Below are 25286 nucleotides of genomic sequence, written 5' to 3'. Positions count from 1 at the left end.
TGGGGGAAGCATGACATGATGAAGACAATGGGGAAAAGATGGAAACACTCAAACCAATACTAATTTTTTTTTTGTATTAACTTTTGCTTTGCTGAGGTTTACATTTAACTCCTTGCACTCCTGCAGCTGGACTACGTATGGCTCGTGATTAGCTGCTGCCACTCGGGGCAATGGTGGTGAGAGGCTGGTTTACTTGGCCAGCCCTTCCAGCCACACAGAGGCCCTCCTCATGAAAACTTTAAGGAATTAAAACAAAAAAGCATGGCAGTAATGCTGACAGTGTTACAAACAGTACAACACCGGTGCTGGGTGTGATGGGAAGAATCAAACAACACTGAAGGGCTGTCGCAGCTGAAGGGTTACAGCCAACGGGAACACCCCTAAACCGTGGTGGTTCAAGGTCTGTGGCTGGCTGAGCTGTGGGGGCTGGAGGGAGCTGAGGACAGTTAGTAAAGGTCATGAAGTTGAAGAGTGACAGTGAGGGAAGTGGTGTGAGGTGTTAAAAAAAAAAACCAAACCCCCAGCTGCCACGCAGTAATAAAGTCCAAGACAAGAAAATAGATTAACTCCAGGCAAATATTAGTGGAAAACAGTTTATTTACTTACTGTATAAAGATAACAGATAAGCAATTAAAAAAATCTTTTTCATATATAACCTTTTGGAGGGTGTAATTTTAAAATCAAGAACATTCACCTTTCAGCTTAACGCAGACATACAACTTCTGAGTGAGCAATGCTGTACTTTGCCAATGGATGCTGTAGAGCCGTCAATGCATGTTTGATGATGAATGACACTGAAATGCAAAGAAGACTGAACTATTGCAATCTTGCCCTAACTCTGGGCAAAGGTTAAGGCTCAGTTGTAAACTCACTATCTTCACCCTCTCAACAAACCTAAAACTGGAGTTCTTAAAGTAACCGGGCTAGGACCTGCATGTGCTACTTGTAAACAGAGGTGATGGGTCTTCCTGTAGTGTGAAACATGGCGCAACCCAGTGCTGGTTGCACCATCAGTTTATCACCCATCGTTAATGTCATCTGAGCCCAGTTTTGAAAATTAGTGCTGCAGAACTGGTGGGAAGAAAGGCCCAGGCATGCAGAAAATTCAATGTTTGAGCTTAACTAATACTAATCAACTAATACTAATCTCAAAGACAGCCTTTTTAGTAAGGGCTGCTTACAATCCGATGTCTCATTTATGGCTTTTTGAAATAAAACCTCTATCTGTCCTTTCAAGGAAGCCTGTGTTCTGGGAAGAGACTCAAGAAGTGTGGTATTTGAAGTTTCACAGAGAACAAATGATTAAATTCTTCATTCATTCCAGCTGAATTCTTTAGTCCAGCTGATGTACCATGTCAAGAAATTCATTTAATAGATGCATATAAAGAACAAGGGAGGTGCTCGTAGATTATGCATAGTAATGCTACAAGTCTATAAAATCTCTGGTGGTTTGGGGTAATGCATAAAACCCGGCTCTCTCCTCTCAATACCCACTTTTAAAAATAAAAGGTCATGTAGTTGCCCCTTATGAGTGAAAACGTGAGTTAAAAGTTTTGCTCTTGAAGAGTGATTGCACATTACAAAGAGGTCATTTCAGAGTCAGCAGTCATTTCAGAGTACATGCAAAAGGCATCAATTTCTATTCACTGGGTCAGCAAAGTAAAAGGAAAACCACCCCGTAGTGGCATGAAGACATGACCTAAGTCCAGAAAAGTAGTGTGTGTTTGCCTTGTTCATGAAAAAACCCATGACATTCATCCAAAAGCAAGTGCAGTCCATTCTTTTAAAGTTCTTTGGAAAAAAAAAGTCCAAAAATAGGTAATTTTCTGCTGTGGAACAAGTGCAAAAAATAAGTTTGCCAGCTGTGTGAAAGCAATGCATGCGCCTGCAGTTCCTGCTGCCTCCAGCACTGAGTGTGTTGGGGCTGTACCCACCCTGCTTTTCGGGAGGCAGCAACTGCCAGCGGCGCTCAGCTCACCCACACCTCCTGCAAACCAGTGCTCCCGTCAGTCCACCGGAGGCTGGCTGGGACCCTCCTTGGGTCAGGCAAAATGTTATTGAGACTTTTCTTCTCCAGTTTTATAAAAATAAATTTAGACTTTATTCTTCTGTGTAATACTGGCACAAAGGAAAATGTTTTCTCACAAAAAGAGTTGGCTTGTGTGGTGTTCTTAAGACAAATGTTGCAGTCCCGTTTTTCCCCTCTAACTGGGGCTCTTGCCTTCCTAGACAAATGTGCAAAACAACAAAAAAAAAAACCAAAAACAAAATTCCAGTCTGTACTGTCCCGTAAATCCGTGTCTGTCAGTCCATATCCAGCTGCAAGGGAGGAGACACACATCTCTGGCTGTAGGTCACTTTGCATTTCAGCCTCGCGTATTTTCAACGTTGAATACTGACACATTCATCTGCTGTGGTCTGTAATACTGGGTTGTAGTGAAGGTCTCCTCCCTGCCTCCTTGTCTCCCTTACAGTGTGATTTTGCTGGGCCTGATGCTCCGGCACCCCCGTTTGGCAGTTCTGGGGAGTGTCAGGCTGCAACGGCTCCTCATCTTCACCTGCCCGCTGTCCGAAGCTTTTTTCCGCAGGATGAAGTCGAAGTTGACGTGGCTGTTCATGCCGTAGAACACGTTGGCGTTGTTTGGGATCACCAGCTCTGCAAAAGAGGGACCAGAGCAAGTGTTAATTTGCAGTACCGCAGGTATCAGCAGGAGAGTCGGGAGAGAGCAAGGGCAGGGTGAGCAGCCCGCGCGCAGGCAGCCTGGCAGCGCCGGGCACCTCTCCTTCTGCCAAGGGGTGGCCCCTGCCGCCTGCGCTGCCTGGGGTGGTCCCCGGCTGCAGCTGCGGCAACGTGCCCTTGGCAGTTCTAATGGCGCTTCACGTTTTACTCTCTCCTTCAAAACCCAGCAGAACTTTCCAAGCAGCAGCGGCAGCGTTCTGCTTCCCTACCTTTGTCCTCAGAGATGACCTGTACGAGCTCATAATCCTCAACTGCGTCAGATTCCAGGTTGTGCTTCACCATAGCTCTCTGGATGACAGCAGGAGTTTTGTCTTGGCTAGTTAGCTGGAAAGATAGAGTTGCAATGAGAGATTCTGCTTGTTCACTCTGTATAATGATTTAATAATCAGCCAAGGTCTGCCTTTTGCAGACCACTTGGTCTTGGGAAAGATTTCAGAGAACTGAAAAAATGTAATGGAACAGTAACAAAGTAGTAGGTGCTAAACCATGGTGTTTGTCACGTTTGGCAGTGGTGGTTTTTTAGTTCAAGACAACGGATAGTGTACTAGAAGAGACAGCAGTAAATCACGGTGTCTGCTCTCCTGAGCAAACACTTAGAGAGATGAGACGTTATTCTCCCCAGCCATAAACATCCACATAAATAGCTGCCCCATCTGTTGTTTGCAGACATCAATTAATCTGCAGTCTCCTCTGCTAAATACTTTCCTTGACATCCTGCAAAGATTTTTGGCCTTGTAACTGGGTTTACTGTCTGCTGTGGAAGCGCTGTGCATCCGGAGCAGACACGGGGCTCACTCCAGAGCCTCACGCAGTCAAAAGGAAGATTTGTCTCGCCAGTACCCGAATTTGTGAGGCCCTCGGGGAACGGCTCTTCACAATTTGGGGTCAGACCATTAAAATCAGGTAGCTAAACGTGCTAAGAACTAACCCCTCGTGTGCTTGTTCCCCCAGGCCCGGAGGGACCTGAAGTGTTTGCTCGGCAGCTAGTCTCCCTCAGGTTCTGCCGTTGGCCCGGCCCTGCCAGAATCCCTCCCTGGAACCAGCATCGAGGGAAGCACCTCCACGCTGGTTGCTGCTGGTCTGGCAGCCTTCGCCACACGGAGAAGCTGCATCAGCTTCCTCACGTACAGCTCCCTGTTTCCAGAAACCAGCTCCTGGGGAAAGCTTCTCCACGCAGTTTGGCACGTGGCATCCTGTGTCAAAACTCACACACGAACTCGGAGCTAGAGAAAAAGCAGGTAGTGCAAACAGAAGGGCAGGAGCAGGAAGGCCTGCACTTGGATCAGGATGCTTCACTTTGAACTTTTTGCTAAATTACAAGTTTTGATTTCAAGACCAGAAACTTCCCCAAAGCTGCTATTTTCAAACCTCTCATTCGACCATGTGCCACGTACTTTGAATTGTAACAGCTGTCATTTTCCCTTTCAAGCCAGGTTTGATTAGTCAGCTCAGTGAATAGGCCTTTTCAAAACTAAAAGCACCATTTGTTTAACTCGCCCTGGATGAAAACATCACCAACGATAACCGCTTTTCGCTGTTCCGCACCACTCACCAGGATGCTCTTGTACATGTTGCCGTTGTTGTCTTCTACGCTGACGCGGATGATGCAGGCGTCTGTGTTCTGCTGGTTGTAAACAGGAGGCAGTGCTTTTGAGGTAATCGATGTCACGGAGACAGAACACGAGTCACTGGAGTACAGCACAGAAGGGGCTGAGACTAAAGATCGCACTACCGAGGAAGGGTCCGTGGAAATGGTGAAAGAACTGGAGGAGAGGGAGGATTCAGAGAGCTACACAACAGAAAAAAAAGAAAACCACTGTCAGCAACTGGACATTTTGTACGTCTGTGTGCGTCATTCTGGAGGAAGAACTCGAGAAAGCAGAAGGCAGGTACAAGACCTCCATGAACGGCGCTCTGCCCAGCAGGCTGGCAGTGGCATTCCTTGCCTCTGGAAAAAGTGAGCTTCACTTGATTAATTTCACCATTTTAATGAAAACTTATTTCTGATTTGGTGTGCTTGACACTGCACTGCTGGCTTTTGCCTCTCAGTAAGAGCAGGCCAGGAGGTGGCAGCAGATACAACTGGATTTTCCCAGTTGTGGGCAACCAGCCGGGGCCTGGGCCGGGCCAGAGCAGAGAGCACCAGGGCACCGCTGCTCCGGCACTGGGATGGAGCCTTTACACGAGTGAAAATACACATACACCTCCCCCTCTGCAGCTTCTCCTTCAGTATTCTTTCCTCAATGGAAGCTGCCCCCGTCCTTCCCCGGCTGCTCGGGGTGTTGCCTTTCATCGGCTGCGCTCACAAACTGCTGAGAGGATCTTCCCTTTCCAACTTGCTTATCACACCCACCGTAACAACGGCTCCGGGTTAACAGTTTAAACGATTTATGGATGCTGGTGTCTGGGGCATCTTGCTTTTGGTTTAAGAACATTTAGTACAGTTTAATTTAAAATATCCATTATCTAAACCTCAACATGACACTCTTCAGCAAAACATCCCTAAAAATGGCTTCACCAATACAGTTACACAGTTGAGTTCAAAAGGGAAGAGTCTGTAGGGAAAATGTCCCTGTGGATTCCGCCGTCGGATCCCTTCTGGTTTCCTGCCTGTGTAGCTCGTCTCTCTGGATGGTATTGGCACATCCTAACCCGAACCCTCACCTGCTCCTCTTCAGCTGATCCCATCCCCTGCTTCATTTGTGTTTGGTGGGGGACTTATAAATCCTTGTGTCCACGTCACTGTTAGTGCCATGCTGCCATATGCCATGAGCAAGTGTGATGCTCAGGCTCCTCACCCCACTTCCCACAGGCTCAAAGGTAGAAATGCCACCAGCCTGCCCCATCTTTCTCAAAAAGCATGACAAGGGACGGGAAGGAAAATTAACTTCGTGCCTCTCCAGGGCCTCATCTAAACCAAAACCACAACCAGGCACCACAAGAAAATCTGGTTTCAGGGAAGGAGAGCTTCAGTCAGAAGGGATTGTGCAAAAATTCTGACTGGATTGCTTGCACTTTTACGCATTTATTTCTAGTGTCTCTCCATTCCACTAAAAGCAAGCCCAAGAGGCACGGGCCGGCGCCGAGGGCCTGCCTGCAGCACGGCCACTGTCACAGGCTGGCAAAAAGGCCCAGGGCGTACCTTTTTCTGAGACTCCTCAGGAGTGCCTATGGGCGTGATGCAGACGTCTTCAGATTCAGAGTGGTTAAACTCGCAGGACGAAACACTGGCCGAGTCCGTGCTTTCACCAGAGCTCCCACCCGGAGTAGATTTGGGTTGCTCTTTGATGGGTGTGCTCTGGGTGATCACCTCGGGGCCTAGGAACAGTCTGGTAGAGAAAAGAAAGCGTTAACAGCCAGTCAGTGGAAACAGAACAGAGCTGGGCTGAGCAGAGCTGTCACTTGCTTCAAAACCCTTATGTATCTTTTTTTTTCCTATCTGGAGCAGCCTGTTGTTTGCATTTCCTCATGTTGTTTGTCAAGAGCCTTCATCACACACTAAGACAATCCCCCCATCACCTAGTAGCGCACCCCCCGCCTGCGGGGCAAAAATCAGAGCTAATGCCCCGGCGTCACAAATGAGGCGCCTCTTCAGGCTGTTAAATGTTCAGACTCACTTGCCAGGATGTGATTATCATAAGCCTGATGCCTTTGCAACCCAAGGGACGAGGGGCAAGTTAGCAGCACGGCAGCTGGCCCCACGGGCACGCTGCTGCCACAGCCCGCTGCCTCTGAGACAAGGCAGCTCAGGAGCTACTTGGGCGCCGTGAGGAAGGGAAATGGTGCAGGGAGGGTAATGCAGGGCCATACACCGGGCAAAGGTCTTCAAAAGGCAAATTCCTCCCCACTGCAAATTCTTCCACCCAGTAAGAGTGCCACAGATACCAGTTTCTCTCCAAGTGTCTAACCAGACACGTACACAACGAGGAGATGACAAGAAAGTGTAAATTACAGGCTCTCCCTCTCCAAGACTCATTTCTAAATGCAGGCCAAGTAAATTTAAAGGAGTGTCAAAGAAAACAAACTTTTATAATATGTAAGGTAGAGAAGCAAGGTGAATTAGATGCTATGTCAGCACGCAGTTAACAAGTTAAACAATTTGGAGAGGTGTCACTCAGTGTTTCCAGGATGAATTAGGCCAGTCTTTTCTACAGTATTAATTTGCAAAATACATTCAGAGTGCAGTCAAAACAATTCTTTAGACAAAGACTGCATAGCGCAAACAAACTCCACTGGGTAAATTACAGTACTACAGCACCGAAGCGCAGTCAAGAACAAGAGAATAAAGTCTGTGCTCCTCAGTGACAACCCTTACGCACATGCCAAGGGAGACACAAATGAGAGGCCACTGAGCGTTCAGGCACGGACTTCTTCAAAGCGCACGCTTTCATAGCCTGTCACCACCAACTCGGATGGACTAACCAAAACACTTTCCAAACAGCTGCCCGGATCTTTTTGCGTATCAGAACTCAAAACTCTCGACTAACGACATCTATTCTTTCAGACCCCAACCTGCAGGAGTGCTGACAGGAGGTGAATGGCTGCTGGCCATTCCGAGGAGACTAAGTGCAAGAACCAAGCAGGAAAGGAGTTAAGGTCTGATACTGCTGTTAAATTCATCATTTCCCCCCTCATCTTGATCATGCCACTGGTATGTGGGAGTCCCTTCATACCTCCTCGTGCACCAGGTTCAAATTTCTCACCTTTATGATATTTTAACCTTGGTCCTTGCTCTCCGCTTTCATTCCCTGCAGCTTCCCGTGAATTTGTGCTAGTATCTTGTTTCCCGAGTGTGCTTAGCTGCATGGCCCTCTTCTCCACCTGCCTCCCATTTGAAGCTTTCTGCTATCAGACTAAATAGGACTGTGTCCCCATGACTTTTTTTTCCTTCTCTAACTTGAAGGCAGTTTGGCAGATTGTTCCCATTATCAAATGCCTTTTTGCTAACCTTAATTTTCATATTAAAATCCTGCAAGGAATTTTTGCATGCCTATAGCAAATTAGACTAATAATAGGCCAGACTTTATCCTCATTTGCTCCGTTTTGCTACTGCATTCAGGGAAGTTATTACACAATAAATATTGAATTTATAATCCACTGCTAAAATTGGTCCTTTCTCTGACACCTTGGGAAGGCCTGTTTGTTTCTAATCTCTTTCATCATTAATAATTCCCATGACTATTTTTAACAATAGAAAGGGACAGCCTCAGACAGAAGTATGCATTTCTAGCTGATGCTGTCTCCTTAAAGTAACGCAGCGCTCTGGATCCCCAGCCAGGGTTTTCAGCTGGTGAAATGAGTACTGCTTCTTTGATTTAGTCGGGTTCATGTTAATACACCAGTGCCCATTGCCCCGTTGTACTCACAGGCTGATCCTCTTCACCATGCTTTTCCGAGATTTGGGCGATGTGGCGCTAGTGTCAGCAGCTGCTTCCACCTCACGCGAAAGGCTGTAACTGCACAACAGAGGACACTGGGTTAATTTTTACATATAACTACATATAACATAATTAACTACATATATCAAAGTAGCAACATTCAAGAAATTTGAGAAACCTGCAGTTATTCCCACTGCACAGAAGTTTGCAATCACACACAAAGGAACGTAGCTCTGTCCATATTTTACCATAGTGAAGGGGATATTTTGCTTCTTTATAATAGTTTTAAAAACTGGTGCTTTTTGGGATGACATTCATAATTTTATTTAAAAAAAATAAAAAAATCAAGAAACTACTTAACACGTGAATCTTGGATAAGCTGACTTTTTTTTTTACTGCAGCTCAGTGTCTGTGTTTACACTCAGTGCAGCAGAGTGGTGTTCAGATACCCAGTGCAGACATTAAAATGCTGCCATTGCCGTGGGTTGGTCTAGCAGCGCGTGCAGTAGCGCAGAACTCAGCAGGGCTGCCAAACCCACCCCAGCGCCAGGAGACATTCATCTGGTGAGCTCTCAGCGAGCTCGGCGTTGCCTTGGCTACCTGCAGCCCGCATCCACCAGCTGAACGCTCAGTGACTGCATCCTGACCTCCCTTAGGATCGTCTTCTGAGCGTGTGTCTGGCCATACAGACACCCCAGACACAACAGACTATCGTATTTCAAAGCCAGAAGCCTGATTTCCAATCTCAAAACTCAACCCTGCTAAGTGCTCAACAGGTTTTCTACAGCTGTTTAGCAGAAGGCAGCTGTGTTCCCACTCTCCTGGAGCAGCCGTGTATGGGTTCCTGTAAGAGGACGGCTAAAGGCTGACATAACCTACCCGCAGGTGGGAGTGGGGTAAGAAAAGCCAGCTTCCCCAGCTGGATGGAGAACCTACCTCTCCTCCTCAGTTAAATGCTGCTGTCTCCTGAACCACTGGATGAATTTTTGGTCTGGGGTCATGCAGTAGCTGTTACATGAAGATTGCAAGAGCTTAATTTGGGCAATTACTTCAAATTCCTGAGGGAAAAAAAAATCAAATAGGAGTTTTAATTAGAAAACATGATAAAGCCAGACAGACTCATTCATATACTAAACACATGCAACAACAGACCCAGGACAAACTTAGTTTGACCTGAAGTTCAGTTTCAGTTGAGTAACTGACTATTTCATTGTTTGAAAAACTGGTTCTTGCAGGTTTGTTTTTTTCCCCTCAGCATCTGTAATGTGCATTGAAATGTGAACATTTTATCAGACACACACAAATTAGAAGACAAACATGAGGAATCACACTTCACCAGAGAGCTTCTCCCAAGCCCTTCCCGAAGCGTAACAGTAGTGCAAACCCACCGAACGGCAGCACTGCCGGTTGCTCCTCTAGGAACAGGAGTAGGGAAGGGTCACAAGGTTGCCCTCCCTGCTCACCCCCTCGCTGGCCAGACTGGCTCCCAGAGAAGAACCACGGTCTGTACTTAGGTGGTTCTCAGGCAGCAATAATAATTAGGGATGCCTGGGGTGAAAGCAGGGTCTGATCCTCCCTGGCTTTGCGCTTTGTGTGCTCACGCTTGCACCAGAGGAATGTAAAATGCTGCCCTTAGTACCTGTGACTAGAACACGCTGCTCTTCTGCAATGCCACTTGCATACTCGCTTTGCCAAAATAATTCCTAACCCCACCTTGTGTCAGAGCAGGGTGTGATAGAGCCAGGATGCGGGAATGGAGCTGAGTACTCGGCACGGCTCAGAGGGCAGCTTTGCCGCTGGTCCGTGTGAAGCTGGACTGATGACCATGGAGAAGCTCATGTACCTCATTCTGAGTATCTGGAGCTGTGCAGTTGTATGTACAAGGCAAGTCCAAGAAGCGGTTCGTAGAGCTGGGAGCAGTGAAGGGAAGGAAGTGGCTCCATCACAGCCAAATCCAAGTCTGCTTTCAGACCCCAGAGTGGAGATTTGGCACGACTTCATTTGGACACATGTAACACCAGCACCTTTACTCCTACATAGCATTACTTATCTCTGACCATCAAGGATCAGCCTGAAAGGAAGGACTGCTAGCATTTATTTCTGAGTGCCGTGTACCTACTTCCCTCTCTGCAGCCTTTTACCTACAAAGGGTTTACTGCAGCAGCAGGAGGATGTTTACAAACTGTACCTTCTGGAAAGCAAGGATCTCACGCCACCAGGTCTGATTGACTCCCAGCACATAGGATGTACACATGTAACGTATTCCCATGAACACCCAGTGGAGGGAATGTGCATGCCCGAGATGGAAATTCCATGGAAGTGGCCTGCAGCTCCTCTTCCCCTGTTGCACACATCTAAAAAATAGGTTCTTTTCCTGCACCACTCCTTACAGTTTGGCAGCAGCTCACAGCATTTTGGGGATCTATTCTTTCCTCACAAACTTGCATTAAAATTAGTGGGTATTGTATATGCTTGAACAAAGACAGCAGGCCTCGCCAAGAGAATGCTCTAGAAGAGGGCATAAGCGAACTAAAAATCACAGAACATTCAACTTACCTTTCGCCTCTTCTCAAAATTTATCAGGCCACCCTGTTGGAAGGAAGGAAGAAGAGATCAGAGTAGAAGAGCACATGCTCAGTTGAATTTAATCACAAACAGGATGAAGCAGCAAGGCTAATGTAAAGCACAGAACTGCCCTGAGCAACGACCTTCTAAAAATACCTGTTTCCAGATCTGGTATAAACCACAGCACTCATATACTGAGTCTCCGAAGGATCTCTGTCCCCATGGCCTAAATGGCAATCTGCCCAAGAAGAACAGCCCATGACAAGCTGCTCATAAAGCCGTGTGGAGACGAGCTCTGCAGAATGCAAGAAACAAATGCGTCTTTTGCCTGTGCTGAGTTCATCAGCATTCGCAGCAAGTTTCAGAAACACCAACGCAACACAAGGCATGGACAGAAGGGAAACTGCCAACAAGAACATGGATATATAGCAACTTTACACAGGCCTGCTTTGGTGCAGTCTTGCAAAACACAACAACCAAAGAAAACCCATTCCCAGGTCTGGAAGTGTATTTGCCCATTCTTATCATAAATACCAACACTAGCACAACGAAGGCTAAGCGCCTGCAGCGTGGCTCCTCAAGTGTCCCCAGTAACAGGCCAATTTTCAAAGGTCTTTGAAAACCTTTGAAACAAACATTTTTGAAAATTGGCCCCATCCTCAGTCTCTGTTAAACGACCAGACTCTCTTGCAATCCTTTTTCCCTTCCTTTTCTAGATGGGTTGCCCCTGCTTGTTCAGCTAAAGAGAAATTAAAAAAACCATGTCTTTAATCACTTTAGGGCTCAGTCGCGTCTGAGTCGATACTGAAGCAACTTCAGTGATCAGTCTGAAGAGCTGAATTCATGATTCTGTGTATTTTACCAATTATTCTCAGAAATCTTTACACCTAAAATGTTGTTTTTAGAAAAATAAAACACAATAATGGAAAGCCTGCTTTCTTCACATTTTCTAGCCTAAGAAGACAAGGCAAAATACAATGCTAAGCTTGTTCCTTGAGACAACTGCACTCAAGCTCACACAAGATTTTTGTTGCTAATAAAACTGCATGTTGGTTCCTTTTTTTTGAGAACAGATTCCTCTGTTCTTAAGAGCTGCACAAGAGCCCAGTAGAAGATAGGTGAACAGACACAGTCAGTACTGGGAAGGCAGGGAGGATATTTAGGATTCAAAAAATTGCTCCAAATTACCTCAACGTAGTCCTGCAGGGCTGTGTCAAGCATGATGAGATCAGTGAGGAAGGTACCAAGGTAAGGCACCGTGCCTTGCATTACTCCCTGCAAATGATCAGAGCAATGTTGGGTTAATTGACTGAGAAATGGTAATAATTAGAATGCTAAAATACTCCTGTATAAGGAAATGAAATAAATAGTCTGCTTAACCAAATATTAAACTTTGGAGGTTGCTAGCAGTCGTAGAGTTCCGGCTGCTTCTACACTGGTGAAGGAAATGCTTGTTTCTACCATCCAAAAGGATCCGTATTTTTTCCAGTCAAACAGACAAACAAGAAATCATATTCAGCATTTTTGCCTCACTATCCCAGATTCCTCTCCCCCTGTCCTTTTAAATCTTTGCCAACTGTGAGACAAAAGCCATTTTCACCAGCAGACTGGAAACCGGACATATTTTACAAAGCAATCTCTGTAGAAGTCTGTGCAATTTTCAAGCTGGTATGTCAGAAGCTTCATGAGCTTGTTTAAAAGCAAATGTGATTTCTGCGCTGGCCAGAGCTAGTTTTCTTTATCACGAAAATTCCAGTATTTACATTATGTATTTTACTACCTGAAGGTTGTGTGGCTTTCCCCGTATTTCTCTCTAAAGGGTAGCAAAAGTAGGTAACGGAATTCTTTCTCATAGGATGGAAACAGGACAGTTGAAAATCATGAACACATGTTTATGTTCATCAATCATTTGTTACCCTTTTATATGACAGGTTTAGTAACTTTCTGGAAGACTTGAAACTAAGGCCAAGCCCTTGGCTCAGCATCCATCCCAAACAGCTCACTGGGATGTGAGGCAAATCCAAGTGGGGACGGGAGCAGCACCCAGCCTGCGTTCCAGTTATCCCGAGCAGGGGACAAGGGAAGACTGGTGCCAGGTGACGTAACATGGTTCCTGCGTACATCCACCGAATCCGGAAATCTTTGAGCATTCCCAGCATTACGTCACTGAAGGCACTGGCTGCGCCGATGCTTTGCGTATCCCTTTGCTCCAGCAGTGCGGTGCGCAGGGCGGCTGGATGGCTGCAACAACCACAGGGCTTGCAGCTCGGCAGCACAGCACAGCACAGCCGCACAGCGCGAGCTGGGGGCAGCACTGATCCCCCTTTGGAATTGTTTATGCATACAGACATATGTCTGCGTGGGCTTGTCTATATATATGTATATATATGCACATTGTATACACACAGAGGGTACTGCCTGCTTGCTCTGATCCATAGCATAAGGGAACACAGCTTTGGGCGTATATTTACAGGGACGAGCATTCTGACTGCATGTTCAGTCTAAACCTTTCGGTTGACTTGCTTTGTGTCAATCAATAGCATCGATGGGATTGTTTTGCTCGACAGAGGGCACATTCAGGCGCATTACCTACTGCACGCTCGCTTTGTTAAATACCTTTCTCGATTTTTGCTTCTTATATAACTGACCAAACAGGGTTACCGGTTCAAAAAAGGGTAGGAAAAGGACCCGAGACATACCATATCTTTTTGAAGCTGCAGCCGTCTCTGGGTCCTTTTCTGATTTTCTTTCACACTGCTGTCCAGATTTGCAAATTTGGATGTTCCTTCCTGTTAGGGAATGAGAAGACAAATAATGGAGGAGCTAAGTGGGAAGCTGGCAACTACGTTTGTGTAAAATAATTGCAAATACATTTAAACAGGCAAAAATATTTGTTGTGCAGGTCCACGCATGTATACGTACACATGCTAATTTTCTGGGACTTGTACACAGATTGGGAATTTTTCTGCACGATAGCTCTACTGCAGCCAAAGCTAAGTGCTGTTGGAAGTCTCCTGAGAGTTTAAATCAGAGAAGCTTAGAAATACTTCAGGTGTCCAGATGCTTCTCTGAATTATATCCTGAGGCTCCTGACCTCATGATTTCTGTTCAATTTCCTAATCAGGACCGCTACAAGCAAACATCTCCATCTTATGTCATGCTTTGTTGTTTCTCTTGTGCTGCAACACAGAAATCCAGCAACTCCCCTCTGTGGCTTATGGACTAACCCAAAACCACGCAGGAAATGGAAGCAATAGGTTTTCATCTCCACAATTCAAACTTTCCTATGAATGGGTGAGCTATTTCACAACAGATCTGTAGCCTCTATTTCCCTGGATCCATGTGGGGTGCTTGGAATTACTGCTGTTTTTTCCAGTGGTTGAATAGATTGGGAGTGAATCATTATCAAAGTGTTTTTTAAGAGGCACAAGACAACAGCCTGCGCTTGTACAGGTCCTCTCGTTGCAATATTTACTTCTCTCAGTCAGAGTTAACGAACAGATCACTCAAACTGTATTTCCTTCCTTGGCCGAAAAACAGGAGCAAATGCAAAAGGAGCGTTGTCTCAATGTCTTTGAGATACTGAAAGGTAAACTGGAGATTGTCTAGCAGCGGCCAGTGGGCAGGCACAGAGGCTGAAACTGCAGCTCACAGCCGCTGTTTGGGGAGGAGAGAACACTGCGGTCCCTCTCTGTGCCCGCCAACCTGTTCCGTACGGCATTTTGTCTGCTCCGCACTTCAGTTTGCAGGATGGATGGGCAAGGTCAAACACGGCTTCCCCAGAGAGACTATTTATAGTGAAAGAAAACACAGACTTTAAGGATTCAGTGGACGTTAATCCTCAAATTGTTATGAAACGGTCCAAGACAAGAAGTAGGAGAGAGGTTCTAGGTATTCTGTGAAATTTTTCTCTTTTCACTGCTTTCAAAATGTTTTGCAAATCTATTTACGGCAGCTGGAGAGTGTGATTTGTTGGGAGCCAGGAGGTCTGGCCTCAGATTGAACTGTTGTTTTGTCTTATTAATATTTAGTTAAATAAGCTGTTCTGAGCACACACTTTCCCCTCTACGCTTATTATTGTCTCACTTGCTTTAAAATTTAGCTACAGATGTTGATAAATGGATGATAAACAAAACAGAGACTGACTGGTTTGCATGTTTTCACCCATCATTCCGGAGCAAAACCCAGTGTTTCAGATACCAAGGGTAAGGTACAAATGCCAGATTGACTGGATAGAACTGCCAAAAAGTAAACTGGTTAGCCAGTTTATAGAAAATTTTATGTAAACAGAAAAAAACTGCCACAAACATTCCTTAGTTTCTACAGAATATAGCCTTTCCCTGCTATTCTTCTCACTCCTTTCAAGCTCTGGAGCTTGTTGGGGTTCACCCAGCAGAGCACACAAGTCGGACCGGATCAGACAGAGCCTGCTTTGTTGTCCATCTGGCCACACACAGAGCAGGAAGCCTGTTCCTTCAAAATTCCCAGCCCTGTCTTCTCGTTCCAAGAAAGGTAGGGGATAGTTGGATAAACATCTTGGTTTAATTCCTCAGCTGAAGCTGAGTGGCATTGTTCCAGTGAAGTCAAAAGTACTACAGTGGTGCAGCCCAGTTGAAAGTCTTGTTGGGAGTGTCTCTGCGCTCATCGGTGCAGACCTGAGCCTTTCTGGATGTGCTCAGAGGGAACCCAAGCTAGCGGTTCATCTCTATACAGAGCAGCATAAAGCCAAAGTGCTCATCTCAGTAAAATTACACCATGCGGCACCTCTTCCCTCGGTTGTGGCCCCAGTGCTGTCAGAGGTACGATACAGGTATTCCGGAGCTAGACATCACCGTGCCCAAGGGAGCGTCACCAGTCACTGAACTACAGCAGCGTGACATTCAACTCCAGGGGCTCCAAGGGGTCCTGAACTGCTGCCTTGTGAACAAATCCACACAAAATCTGCGCTGCTGCAGCCTGCTGTGTGTGATATCTGAGCTCAACGGGCTAACGCTAGTGTAGGTTCTTTCAGGAACAAGGAAATCACCTCACACGCCAGCACAAAAGCACAGGTTTTCCAGAGCTATCTTCCCTGACGCCCCGCATACCGCGAGTTCAGGGAGAGACAAGCTCTGGCAGCTGGTTAGAAAAAGGAATAACCTCAGCTTTGATTGAGATCACAAGCCTTGCAACTCCAGCTAATTCTCACCTTCATTAGTAGCTCCCTACTTGTCAAATAATTGTCATGGTCTGAGAAGATATCAGACAGCTCGTCGAACATCAGCATTATGTCCCTGTACAGGAAAAGATTAAATAATTTAGGTTATTAGTAAGCGCTCTAAATCATATCAGATTACTATTTTTTTCTCATGAATTGTTAATAGTTGGGCATATAAAAGATAACACCGCCATAATGCATCCAATGGGATGCTGCACATCTACTAGGAACCTTCCTGGGATCTTCTGGTGTTCCCAGTAAAGTCAGTCTGTATTTGACAGCATCACAAAGAAATGCCATTGGGTATACAGACCCTGAGCAGGGTTTTCAGTCGCACTGCAGGGTATGAGATTTTTGTAAGAAAGTGGATAAATGGGTACAAAGGGAGAGAACAATAGCTCTGAGAGGTATCTTAGGTACTTCATTTTTGCCCTGTTCCATGCGCTCTGGAAAGCTAGAAGGACATAAGTGTACGAGTCCCTGTCTATTACCCAACACTACAAACACAAGATGGCAATATTTTGATGAGGAAGAGGAACCTGGGGCAGCGGAAGGAAAGACCCACCTCTCTCTAGGGGAAGCGCAGAGCTATACTGCGTGGCAGAGTGACATTTTTCTTTGTTTATCAAATGCAAAGGAAAGAAATTCTATTCTTCCCAAAGTGAATGAGCAGAACACCATCTTTCCTACACTGAGATTTCTGCGGTCTCTTCGGCATGCAGTAAATATGCCGGTTGCACAAAAAGGTATTCCTCTGTAAAAAATGTTTGTTGCCTTTGATACAGATTTGGAATTTGTAGTTTGGGGGATATATTTCAAGGAAATATCAGGACCACGAGAGGATTAAAGAGGGTCTGTAGCAACCTGGACCTCCTCCAGCTTCATGGGAGAGAAGACGACAGGCAAGTATCATGGTGCCCTTTTGTCGACCTTCTGAGAGCGGTGTGCGTGAGCTGGGTGGGTAGCTAGTCCCGTAGCTTTTCAAAATAGGTTGTGGAAGATCCAGTATGCTATAAAGGACAGAAGAGACCCAGTATCCCTGAGGGCAGGTTGTCCCCTCGATATGAAACAGGACCTCACAGCACTCAGACCCAAAAAAGAAATCTGAGCCTCACAGGAGTGAGAGGTTCTTCTACGAGAACAGACGTCCATGAAGGAGCAGAATGGGAAGACAGAGAACAAGATGAAAAGGAAGAGCAGTGAGCTTTTTGCCTTTGTTAGGGGCTAGCCAGAGGAGTGGAGGGGGAGGCTTACTTTGGAACGCATGCCCAGGTCTTCTTCAGCCGATAGATGGAGTTGGACTGCAGTGCTGAAATGATGGCCCTCAAGGAGGAAAAATTCTTCAGGATCCTACATTCCTGTGAAAGGAGCGGTTAGAAATACAGGAGCATTAAATGTCAGCATTACTAATAGGTTAGTGCTCTTCTGTTTGACCGGTGTCCTGCTCGCTGCACATTTCTCACTGCTAGGCAGGCAGCTGTACAAATATCGAGCATCCAAAATATCACTCCCCTCTCCAGCCACCAAGCACTTTATGGGCTTTGGCACTTGTATCTTGTTTTCCTCACTTTCATGTATTTGCGGTGATGTTGCAGTGTTACAGCTTCCAGTTCTAGTAAAAATAAAAGTGGAACTGGGCCCATGAAGCCAGGCTAAAAAGCACAAATGTTACACTTCTTTAAAAGCTCTTTATAGTTACTAATCCCTTTCACCCTTTAGGGTAAAAACCAGGCTTTGCCTCTTTGTATATGGTATTTAAAATGTAAACCCTCAATCATCTAAGTGTCAATTAAAAATAAAGACATGCAAAGGAATAACCTGTTATTCAAGTATGCACACACTGTTGAAGAGAAAAACCTCCCCAGCTTTTCCAGAGTTAGGATCAAATCCTAACAGAGACTCGTCCACAGACACTTCTTATGCAGCTGCTCTGTGGCAAAAGCTTTGATGGAAAAGGACACTGAAAAACTTAATTCTCAAAAAAAAAATAGCAAAGATTCCTGGTAAAGCAGATGAAATCAAGGAGTGGCCGGGGAAAGTCTGGCCTGCGGCTCCTCAAGGAACTCCCGTAAACCTGTTGGTGGCTGATGAACCAGAGCACGGGCACCACAGACCCGAGAAGCTCTTGCACACATGAGCTCTCACAAGCAGGTGTCTGCACATGCCAATTAAGCAGACCAGACACATGCCAATCGCCTGGCGCAGGTAGATGAGAACGTATTCAAACTGCAATTCTGCTTCTGCAAATTTTTATGGGGCTGATTATTACATTAATAATGCTGATTACGTAGAGGATCCTTACAGTGAAAACACACATAATCTATTTCCTTTGTAGGACTGAACAAATGTGAAGTAACCTCAGCATAAACAAAAGTCAGACATTAATGCATCAGCAACTCTGTTCACGAGTTGCATTAAAATTGGCTGAACAACTAAGGCAAGTACATTTACTCCCATTTATTTATCTAAAAAAAACCCCAACTTTGTGAACTTGGAAGGATTAGGCTAGATAAAGCCCAAGTTCAAGATCATGTGGTAGGACACACAAGACCTGAAAGTTATTTTTGCATGGTTCGGGGCCAAAGAAGCCACATAACAGCTCTCCTTCAGAGACTGGCACGTTTGAGAAGGAGATCCTTTGTTCTTTATGTTCAACTTGAAATTCAGGCTGGGGAGAACATAGATTTAGAGGCACAAATTCTTAGCATTACTTTTTTTTTTTTTTCAAATGCAACAGGAGTTTGAACTGGAAGATCCAATTTGGAACCATCTTGGCTTAATTGCACGTTGCATAATTTAAAGCACATTAGAAATTCAATATTGAATTTTGTGTTCTCAATGATTTAACTGACTGCAGACTAAACTTTAGCAGGCTTCCATTTGTATATAGGAAGAATTTTTAAGACTGCTTGAGTAACTTTGGTTTATGCTGTGTCCATCACAGGGCAAAACCAGAAAGAATCCTGTGCAGAAGCAGCTTTGATTAAAAATATTGAGCATAATAGGATATTAATAATTTCATTTTTACTTCTTATTTTTAAAGAAAATATTGCGTGAGTGAAATTGGCTGCTCCTGCTCAGGAAACTTAGATATAGGTGGAGCAGAGAGGGCTGGCAGTTAGAAAAAGTATTCAGTTTGTCTTGTAAACCAAGACACTGGATCCAAAAGTCACAAAGAGATAACAAACATGGAATTCCATGCTGCTAAGTTACAGACTTAGCTGTCAGTGAATAACTGCACTTTAATGAGCGGATTGTTTTCTAATTCAGGCATCTAACTAGTCAAAACACTCATTTGCATGCACAAAGCAAGCAACTTTCTTCAGAAGTGGGCAGCTAAGTATATAAGCAACTAGCTGTTCTACATGTGCAATTATTTTGTAGAGCATGCACATGCATTTTTCATGTGCTTAGCTAAGACTGAAGTATTTAATTATGTGTATGAATTAAGTAAGGGAGAAGCACTGAATCAACAGAGGTGGAGAACAAAGTTCTCCATCCTCAGAGCAAGTACGATGAGCGTGGTGCCTGCACTGGCTCTCCGGGCCTTCCCGCTGACCGACGACGAGCTGGAAGATGCTTCATACTTGCTCACCCAAACTGTGGACCGGTCTGGAGGGTAAAAGGCTAAAGGTACCAGCCCCTTTAGCTGGTACCCTCTGCAACTTCAAGATCTGCACACAGAAACCAGGCATCAAACTTCCTAATCCGTTCACACGGGCTATAAAGCAGCCATCAGATGATAACAAAAATGGGCGGACGTAAGTGCCAACAGAGAGGTGAAAGATGACTTCCCCATACCAGTTTCCTGAACCATGCAGTCGCTGGAGCTGAGGTGCCGGGAGTAACACCAGTGCCTCTGGAAGCACAGAGGTGCATTGGCAAGGTTGGGAAGCCTCTGTTTGGCTTGAGCTTTTTATGACTGCTTACTTTGTATAGCGCAGAAAGAACCCATGTGATTCTTAAAACAAAAGTCAACACACATCTATACAAAAGTGCTTTAAAGTTCTCTTCAAAAGAGAGATCTAGTTTAGTGCCAGCTGCCCAGTGCTCTGAAAGGGAGTTAAAAAGGCTGCAGTATAATAGTAAAGATAAAAATCTAAGAAATTAGCAAACTAGAGTTATGTAAAAAAGGCACACAAAACCCTTTCACACAAAGATTAAGAAACACCTAATCTGCTACACAACAAAGGAATTGAAGCAAAGGGTAAAAATGTGTTAAAGAAACATGTGAGACAAGGATAAAGCAGAAAGGTAAGAAGACGAGGGGGGACCGCTACCATATTGTAGCTCTACTTATTTTTTCTTGTCAGTGCTTGCACCTCTCACCCCTCCAAACCCGCTGCTCTGTGTACCTAATATAAACTCTGAATATCTCAGTAGGCAAACAACTTTTCGACCTCAAGAATTTTTCAAAACAAAAGAGTAGAAACAACAGTTTCATTTTTTCCATGTGGAAGAGGCTGCTACTTCCTGTAAGTTAGCTTTGCCTGCACTTACTTAAAACCTTGTATTTACTTTCCGTTCATATATACATACAAATATATAAAAATGTATGAAAACACAAACAGTTGTGCTGTCTTCCCCCATACCCTATGCCAGCTCTCACCGGTGTTCATAGATGCAGGAGAGGGAGCGTGATGCTCATGGGCTGAACACGAAGGGCCAAAGGTAAGCACAAAGCTTATTTTGACCGTGCCTGCACCACTGCCCGACCAACTCCACTCTTGTTAAACTTGCCTCTAAAAACAAGTCTAACCTTTGCATGATATCAACCATCACTTCATTCACTGATACGAGCAGTATTTTCTTCCTAGGAAAGCGAACAGTTTGAGTTTATACCTATCTTACCATAAATGTTACATCATCAAGTATATGGCACTCCCTATCTGCAAGACATGGTACCTGCCTCACCCATTAACTACCACTCCCAACCCTGTGAAGAGACAAGCATCAACCCTTTTTCCATGCTGGGGAAGGAACTCAGGAGAGGAAGGGCAATACTTCATCTGCTATTACGGAGAAAGTCAATCAAAAATAGAAAGAATTAGAGCTAGTATGTTCCCTGGCCTGGGGCCAACGCACACAGGCCCTTTCTCCCCTCCCAACTCCCTCAACTCCACAGTCCCCACACAAGAAACTTTAAACAGTCTAGAATAAATGCTTTACATGTGCAATATGAATCCACTTCTCAATGATCTTGGCTCTTTGCTGCGTTTTGAGTTCTTTGCTCGTCAGGATAGTGCTGACAACACATTTGGTAACGGCATTGAACTGAGAGATGGTGGCTCTGATGGTAGGTACCAGGTGCTCGTTTTCTTTCTTGTCCCTTCGTGACCAGATGCATCCCAAACAGTGGTAGGGCACAACCTTCTTGAAAAGTTTCTGGAGTGAGAGAGGGGTGTGTAAGTCAGCAGGATTCTCCTGGATCGCTATTGTCCACAAGAAGAAATGCATGTTTTTGGTACAAATTGGATCTAGATCTAATATGGTATTAAAAGGTAAATATTTGTTTTCTCTTAATTTAAAATATGTGCTTTGGCATGCTCTTTATAGGCTTGATGCCCTAAAACAACTCTTAGCTGGGAAAATCAGAGACACCTTTATAACAGTTGCATAACCAAGGGGAAAATTTTTTATATACTGTTATTTTGAAGGAGATTGATACAGACAAACTAAATGAGACCACTACAGTTAAATGTACTTATACATCTTTAGGCCAGGCAGCAATGTAGTCAAAATGTGCTGTTTCTCAGGTGTCAAACACTAAACTTTGCAAAACAGGCTACACAGTATACATTAACTGCATACATTTTTAAAAAAAAAAAAACCTTCAGAATGACTGAAGGAAAAAGCTCTTTGAATGAAACAAGTTTGGATAACTAAGCAGAGCTGTGCCCCAACAACAGACTGTTCTGGAACACTATATTTACATTGACATAACTTTAAAAAAAAATAATTTAGAAGGCCAGCACTATTTCCGCTAGCATTTCAAGTAGTACGTGTACTCTCCGTACCGCATCCATGTAAGTCAACTGTTCTGCCACAAGGTCTTCTTGGAAAGAAGAGAATTCTTCTGGACCGATCTCCGGTTCCTCTTCATCAGACAGGTTACAGGGGGAAGTGCTATGGAACTCATCTGTCCAGGATGGAAAACACGACTTAATAAATCTATACCACAAACAGTGAATCAAAGCAGATGTTTGTTTATTTTAAAACATCACTGTATGTATTTTAGCAGAATGCCCAAAGGGTCCTGCCTGATACAATGGCCACACTGTGCTGCATGTTTTAGTGAGAAAGACGATGAGCAGAAGATTAAATTGGCAAAGAAAAGGTGGAAGAGAAAGAAATAGAGTTAGAGAGAACTGAACTGTTCAGGGTCTCTCAGCCGAGAAGTGGGTTAACCCATTCGCTAACCATTCTTCTGAAAGAAAAATACCACCACCCCCCCAATAAAAATTCCTTAGTAACATTGCAGAATTCTGTTGATCTACTTTTCAATATTTATGCATTTTACAATAGGGGAAAAAACCCAAACCAAACCACAAAAAACAAAATGCAAAGGGATGAATTATACCCCCAAAATATTGCATTAGGAATGTTCTTATATCCAGATTTTATTTCCCGTGTGTGGAAATAAAAAGAGGTATCAGGTTTTCTTGGCACCATTTGTGCCTTCACGGGCTATATTGAAGAGAGTTTGTTCCAGCATCCCTCACCTTCCCTTTCCGGGGATTTTTCCCAGAAATGGAATACATTGAGGACCTACAGCATTCAGCTGAACGCTGCTTCTGAATGGAAGGGGTGAAAGAGGAGAGCCGTCCTCATCGAGGGACCCCATCCAGTGCAGAAGGAAGGGATTTCACAGGTGTTCCCATGTCACCTTGAGCTCCCACAGGTTGGGAACAAAGTCACATTAAAACACAAAGAAATCTGCCCTTGTTTCCCATGGTAGAGGAGGAAGTCAAACAGAAAATCCCTGAAAATAAATCCTCTTCCTAATCCCTTTTACTGTAAGGCAACAGTCATTCCAAAAGTAGAAAGAGAAAAAAAAAACACAGACTTGTTGAAGACTAGCAAGGAAAGTCCTGAGTTTACTACTAGGGAGATTTCATTAACAAAACCAAGCAGTGCATTCCAGAGTATGTTGTGCAATATTTCATATCCAATCAAAGCAGAACAGACATTAAAGCAACAAAAGCAGATAAAGTGATATTTCATCATTGTTTTTCAAAATACTTCGTTTTTCCTTTCTTTCTTAATTAGCAAAACCTAATCATCAATGCAAACTGCTAGTTTTGATGTAACAAATTATAACTACAGGCTGTATCCAGATTTCCATCTGTACATTCCAATTGCACAATTTATTGACAGAGCTAAACGCGATAAATGGAGATCTCTGTTCAGGCCTTATTTTTCTGTGCCTGTTCTGTAACAATACGCATAATTAAATTGACTTCTACTGAACTGTTACAAGAGTCACACTTTTGTCTCTTTTTGGCTGCGTAACCCCTCGTTTTCCTTTCAGCTCTGGAAACTCAACTGAAAATGCTCATCACTGAGTTACAACCCTGCTCAAAACCTCACAGCGCCCTTAACATCAGGTCCTGGAGTGCAATGCAAGATTTTCCTTCTCTTTCTTCATGCCTCTTTCTCCTTTCTCTCTAACCTTCATAAGTGTGTAACCAGACTTCTCCCTACTCCCCAAGAAGGTGGAATCTCTTGTACACAAGTGTCTCATCATCTTCAAACCGCCCTGAGGCATTTAGCCCTCTCAAAGCCCAGCTGCCCTCTTGATTTCACCGAGAGCCAACACGAGCCCCTTCTGAGTTTGCACTCTCGGACTTGCCTTGCTTTGTGTCACTCGAGCTGCAAGCGCTGAGCCCGGGCTGTCTGTCCTCTATGGATTTATCTGTGTAGCTGGTACTGCAATCTTTTATCTACGTCTCTGGTACTGCAATCTAATCTACCGGCATGGCTGATGCCAGCACTGAATGGAGGTTTGATTACACAAATCAAACTGTACGATTAAGATCAAAATTTGTAAATTCATAACACGATATGAATGCTTTAGAACAATAGCGATCAGCAAGTCTTGACTGCAGACAACACATTAAGAGTTTTGAAATTAAATGAACAAAGATGGAGCTCTCATTAAGTGACAACTCTAAAACTCTTCTCTGCAGACCCCACAGGTTGATTGCATGCTCCCCTTCTTATTTTATTCTCATTAACAGCCTCTATTCTGCCACAATTTGGAAAATGTTGTCCTTCAAACTGACCCATCTGTAACTCAGAAAAGAAGCTTTACAACTACTGCTTGAGGAAAGAAATACAGAAACAGGGCTGCTGGGAACTTCTGCTCCCTTTGAACCGCAGCTGAACCCAAATATAGCTCTCGTGTGCTTTCTTTGTTTGCCCTGTGGGAACCAAACCCAGGAAAGGACATCACTAGGCACATGTTAGCAACCCTGTTCACTTACCTGCATTCAGTAAGGAAAACGCCTGGGCTCTGTGCGTACTCCTTTTTATGTGTGTGTTAATGACAGAGTTAATTTGGCATTTCACAGTATTATGCATTGACATGGTATTTCTGGAACATCCGGCAGACATGATTTTTATGGGATTAAATGTTGGGTTTTTTTCCCCGTCATTTCCTTTATCCTTTATTCCATGAATTATTCCTTCTCACCCCTCTACCGAAGCTGGAAGCTGATTCTAGTTCTCATTCACACACTACGTGAGCTCCTATGACTTTTCAGCTTCTGCCACAGGAAGCTTTCTGACCAGGATAAGGGTATGTGTCAGGCTTGACGCTGCACACAGCATATTTGTGTTACTACAGTTCACTATTGTTTCAGTAGATTGTGACCCCCAATAACGTAAGTTTTTCCTCTGTCCTTGGATACCAGCAGCCGGCCACTCAAATAGGAAAAAACAGCCACACACACTTCCTTTGACACGACGGTAACTAGGAAGAAACGCTTCGTGACAACCATGCTTGTGACTCAAGCTGTATTTTTTCACAGCTCTGTATTTTGCTTTTTGTTGGTTTGGGCTTTTTGTAGGGGGATGGGGATGAAATGAGAAGATCAGCTAAAGAGCAGCTGTGTGGTTTATTCAATGACATGGGAAGCGTGCTGACAATTAACCACTTCATGGCTGCAGCAATCTCAAAGCTTTGGCTAAATATTAGAGAAGTGCTGGAGTTCCCAATCCACCCTGGAATGAACAGGCATAGGCACCTACGCTGTACCACTATTTCATCCCACACGGAACCTGCAGCCTCATACAGAGATATTTTTTTTTTAAAAAAGAAACAAGAATAAAGTCACTGGTGAGCCTCACAATACTGCTGATTAGCATGAGAGTTGATGAAATGTACTGCGCATAAATCCCTGTG

The 25286-nt window shown here is 44.5% G+C and overlaps 2 protein-coding genes across 4 annotated transcripts in view; one reads left to right on the top strand and one right to left on the bottom strand.

Annotated features, from left to right (window-relative positions):
- The window catches only part of COLGALT2 (collagen beta(1-O)galactosyltransferase 2), a 63565-nt gene extending 55494 nt beyond the window's left edge, over positions 1-8071 (top strand). For 2 of the 3 annotated variants that reach the window (XM_063345311.1, XM_063345313.1), the window contains exon 13: positions 7245-8071. The gene's annotated coding sequence lies outside the window, so the exon portion shown is untranslated. The remainder of the gene's footprint in view (positions 1-7244) is intronic. The other variant, XM_063345312.1, reaches the window with a different exon arrangement.
- Positions 4-25286, bottom strand: part of RGL1 (ral guanine nucleotide dissociation stimulator like 1) — a 77683-nt gene continuing 52400 nt past the window's right edge. Inside the window, exons 6-18 of the mRNA XM_063345310.1 lie at positions 21898-22019; positions 21050-21265; positions 17135-17238; positions 15872-15956; positions 13383-13472; positions 11872-11958; positions 10675-10707; positions 9055-9176; positions 8107-8196; positions 5883-6069; positions 4293-4529; positions 2950-3064; positions 4-2656 (exon numbers count right to left, since the gene is read on the bottom strand). Of these exons, the coding sequence (XP_063201380.1) occupies positions 2469-2656; positions 2950-3064; positions 4293-4529; positions 5883-6069; positions 8107-8196; positions 9055-9176; positions 10675-10707; positions 11872-11958; positions 13383-13472; positions 15872-15956; positions 17135-17238; positions 21050-21265; positions 21898-22019 (1676 nt within the window). The 3' untranslated portion in view covers positions 4-2468. The remainder of the gene's footprint in view (positions 2657-2949; positions 3065-4292; positions 4530-5882; positions 6070-8106; positions 8197-9054; positions 9177-10674; positions 10708-11871; positions 11959-13382; positions 13473-15871; positions 15957-17134; positions 17239-21049; positions 21266-21897; positions 22020-25286) is intronic.

The sequence above is a fragment of the Chroicocephalus ridibundus genome, chromosome 8, assembly GCF_963924245.1.
Source record: "Chroicocephalus ridibundus chromosome 8, bChrRid1.1, whole genome shotgun sequence".
Classification (NCBI taxonomy): Eukaryota; Metazoa; Chordata; class Aves; order Charadriiformes; family Laridae; genus Chroicocephalus; species Chroicocephalus ridibundus.
The sequence above is the reverse complement of the archived record's forward strand: the minus strand, read 5'-3'. Positions and strand labels throughout refer to the sequence as shown.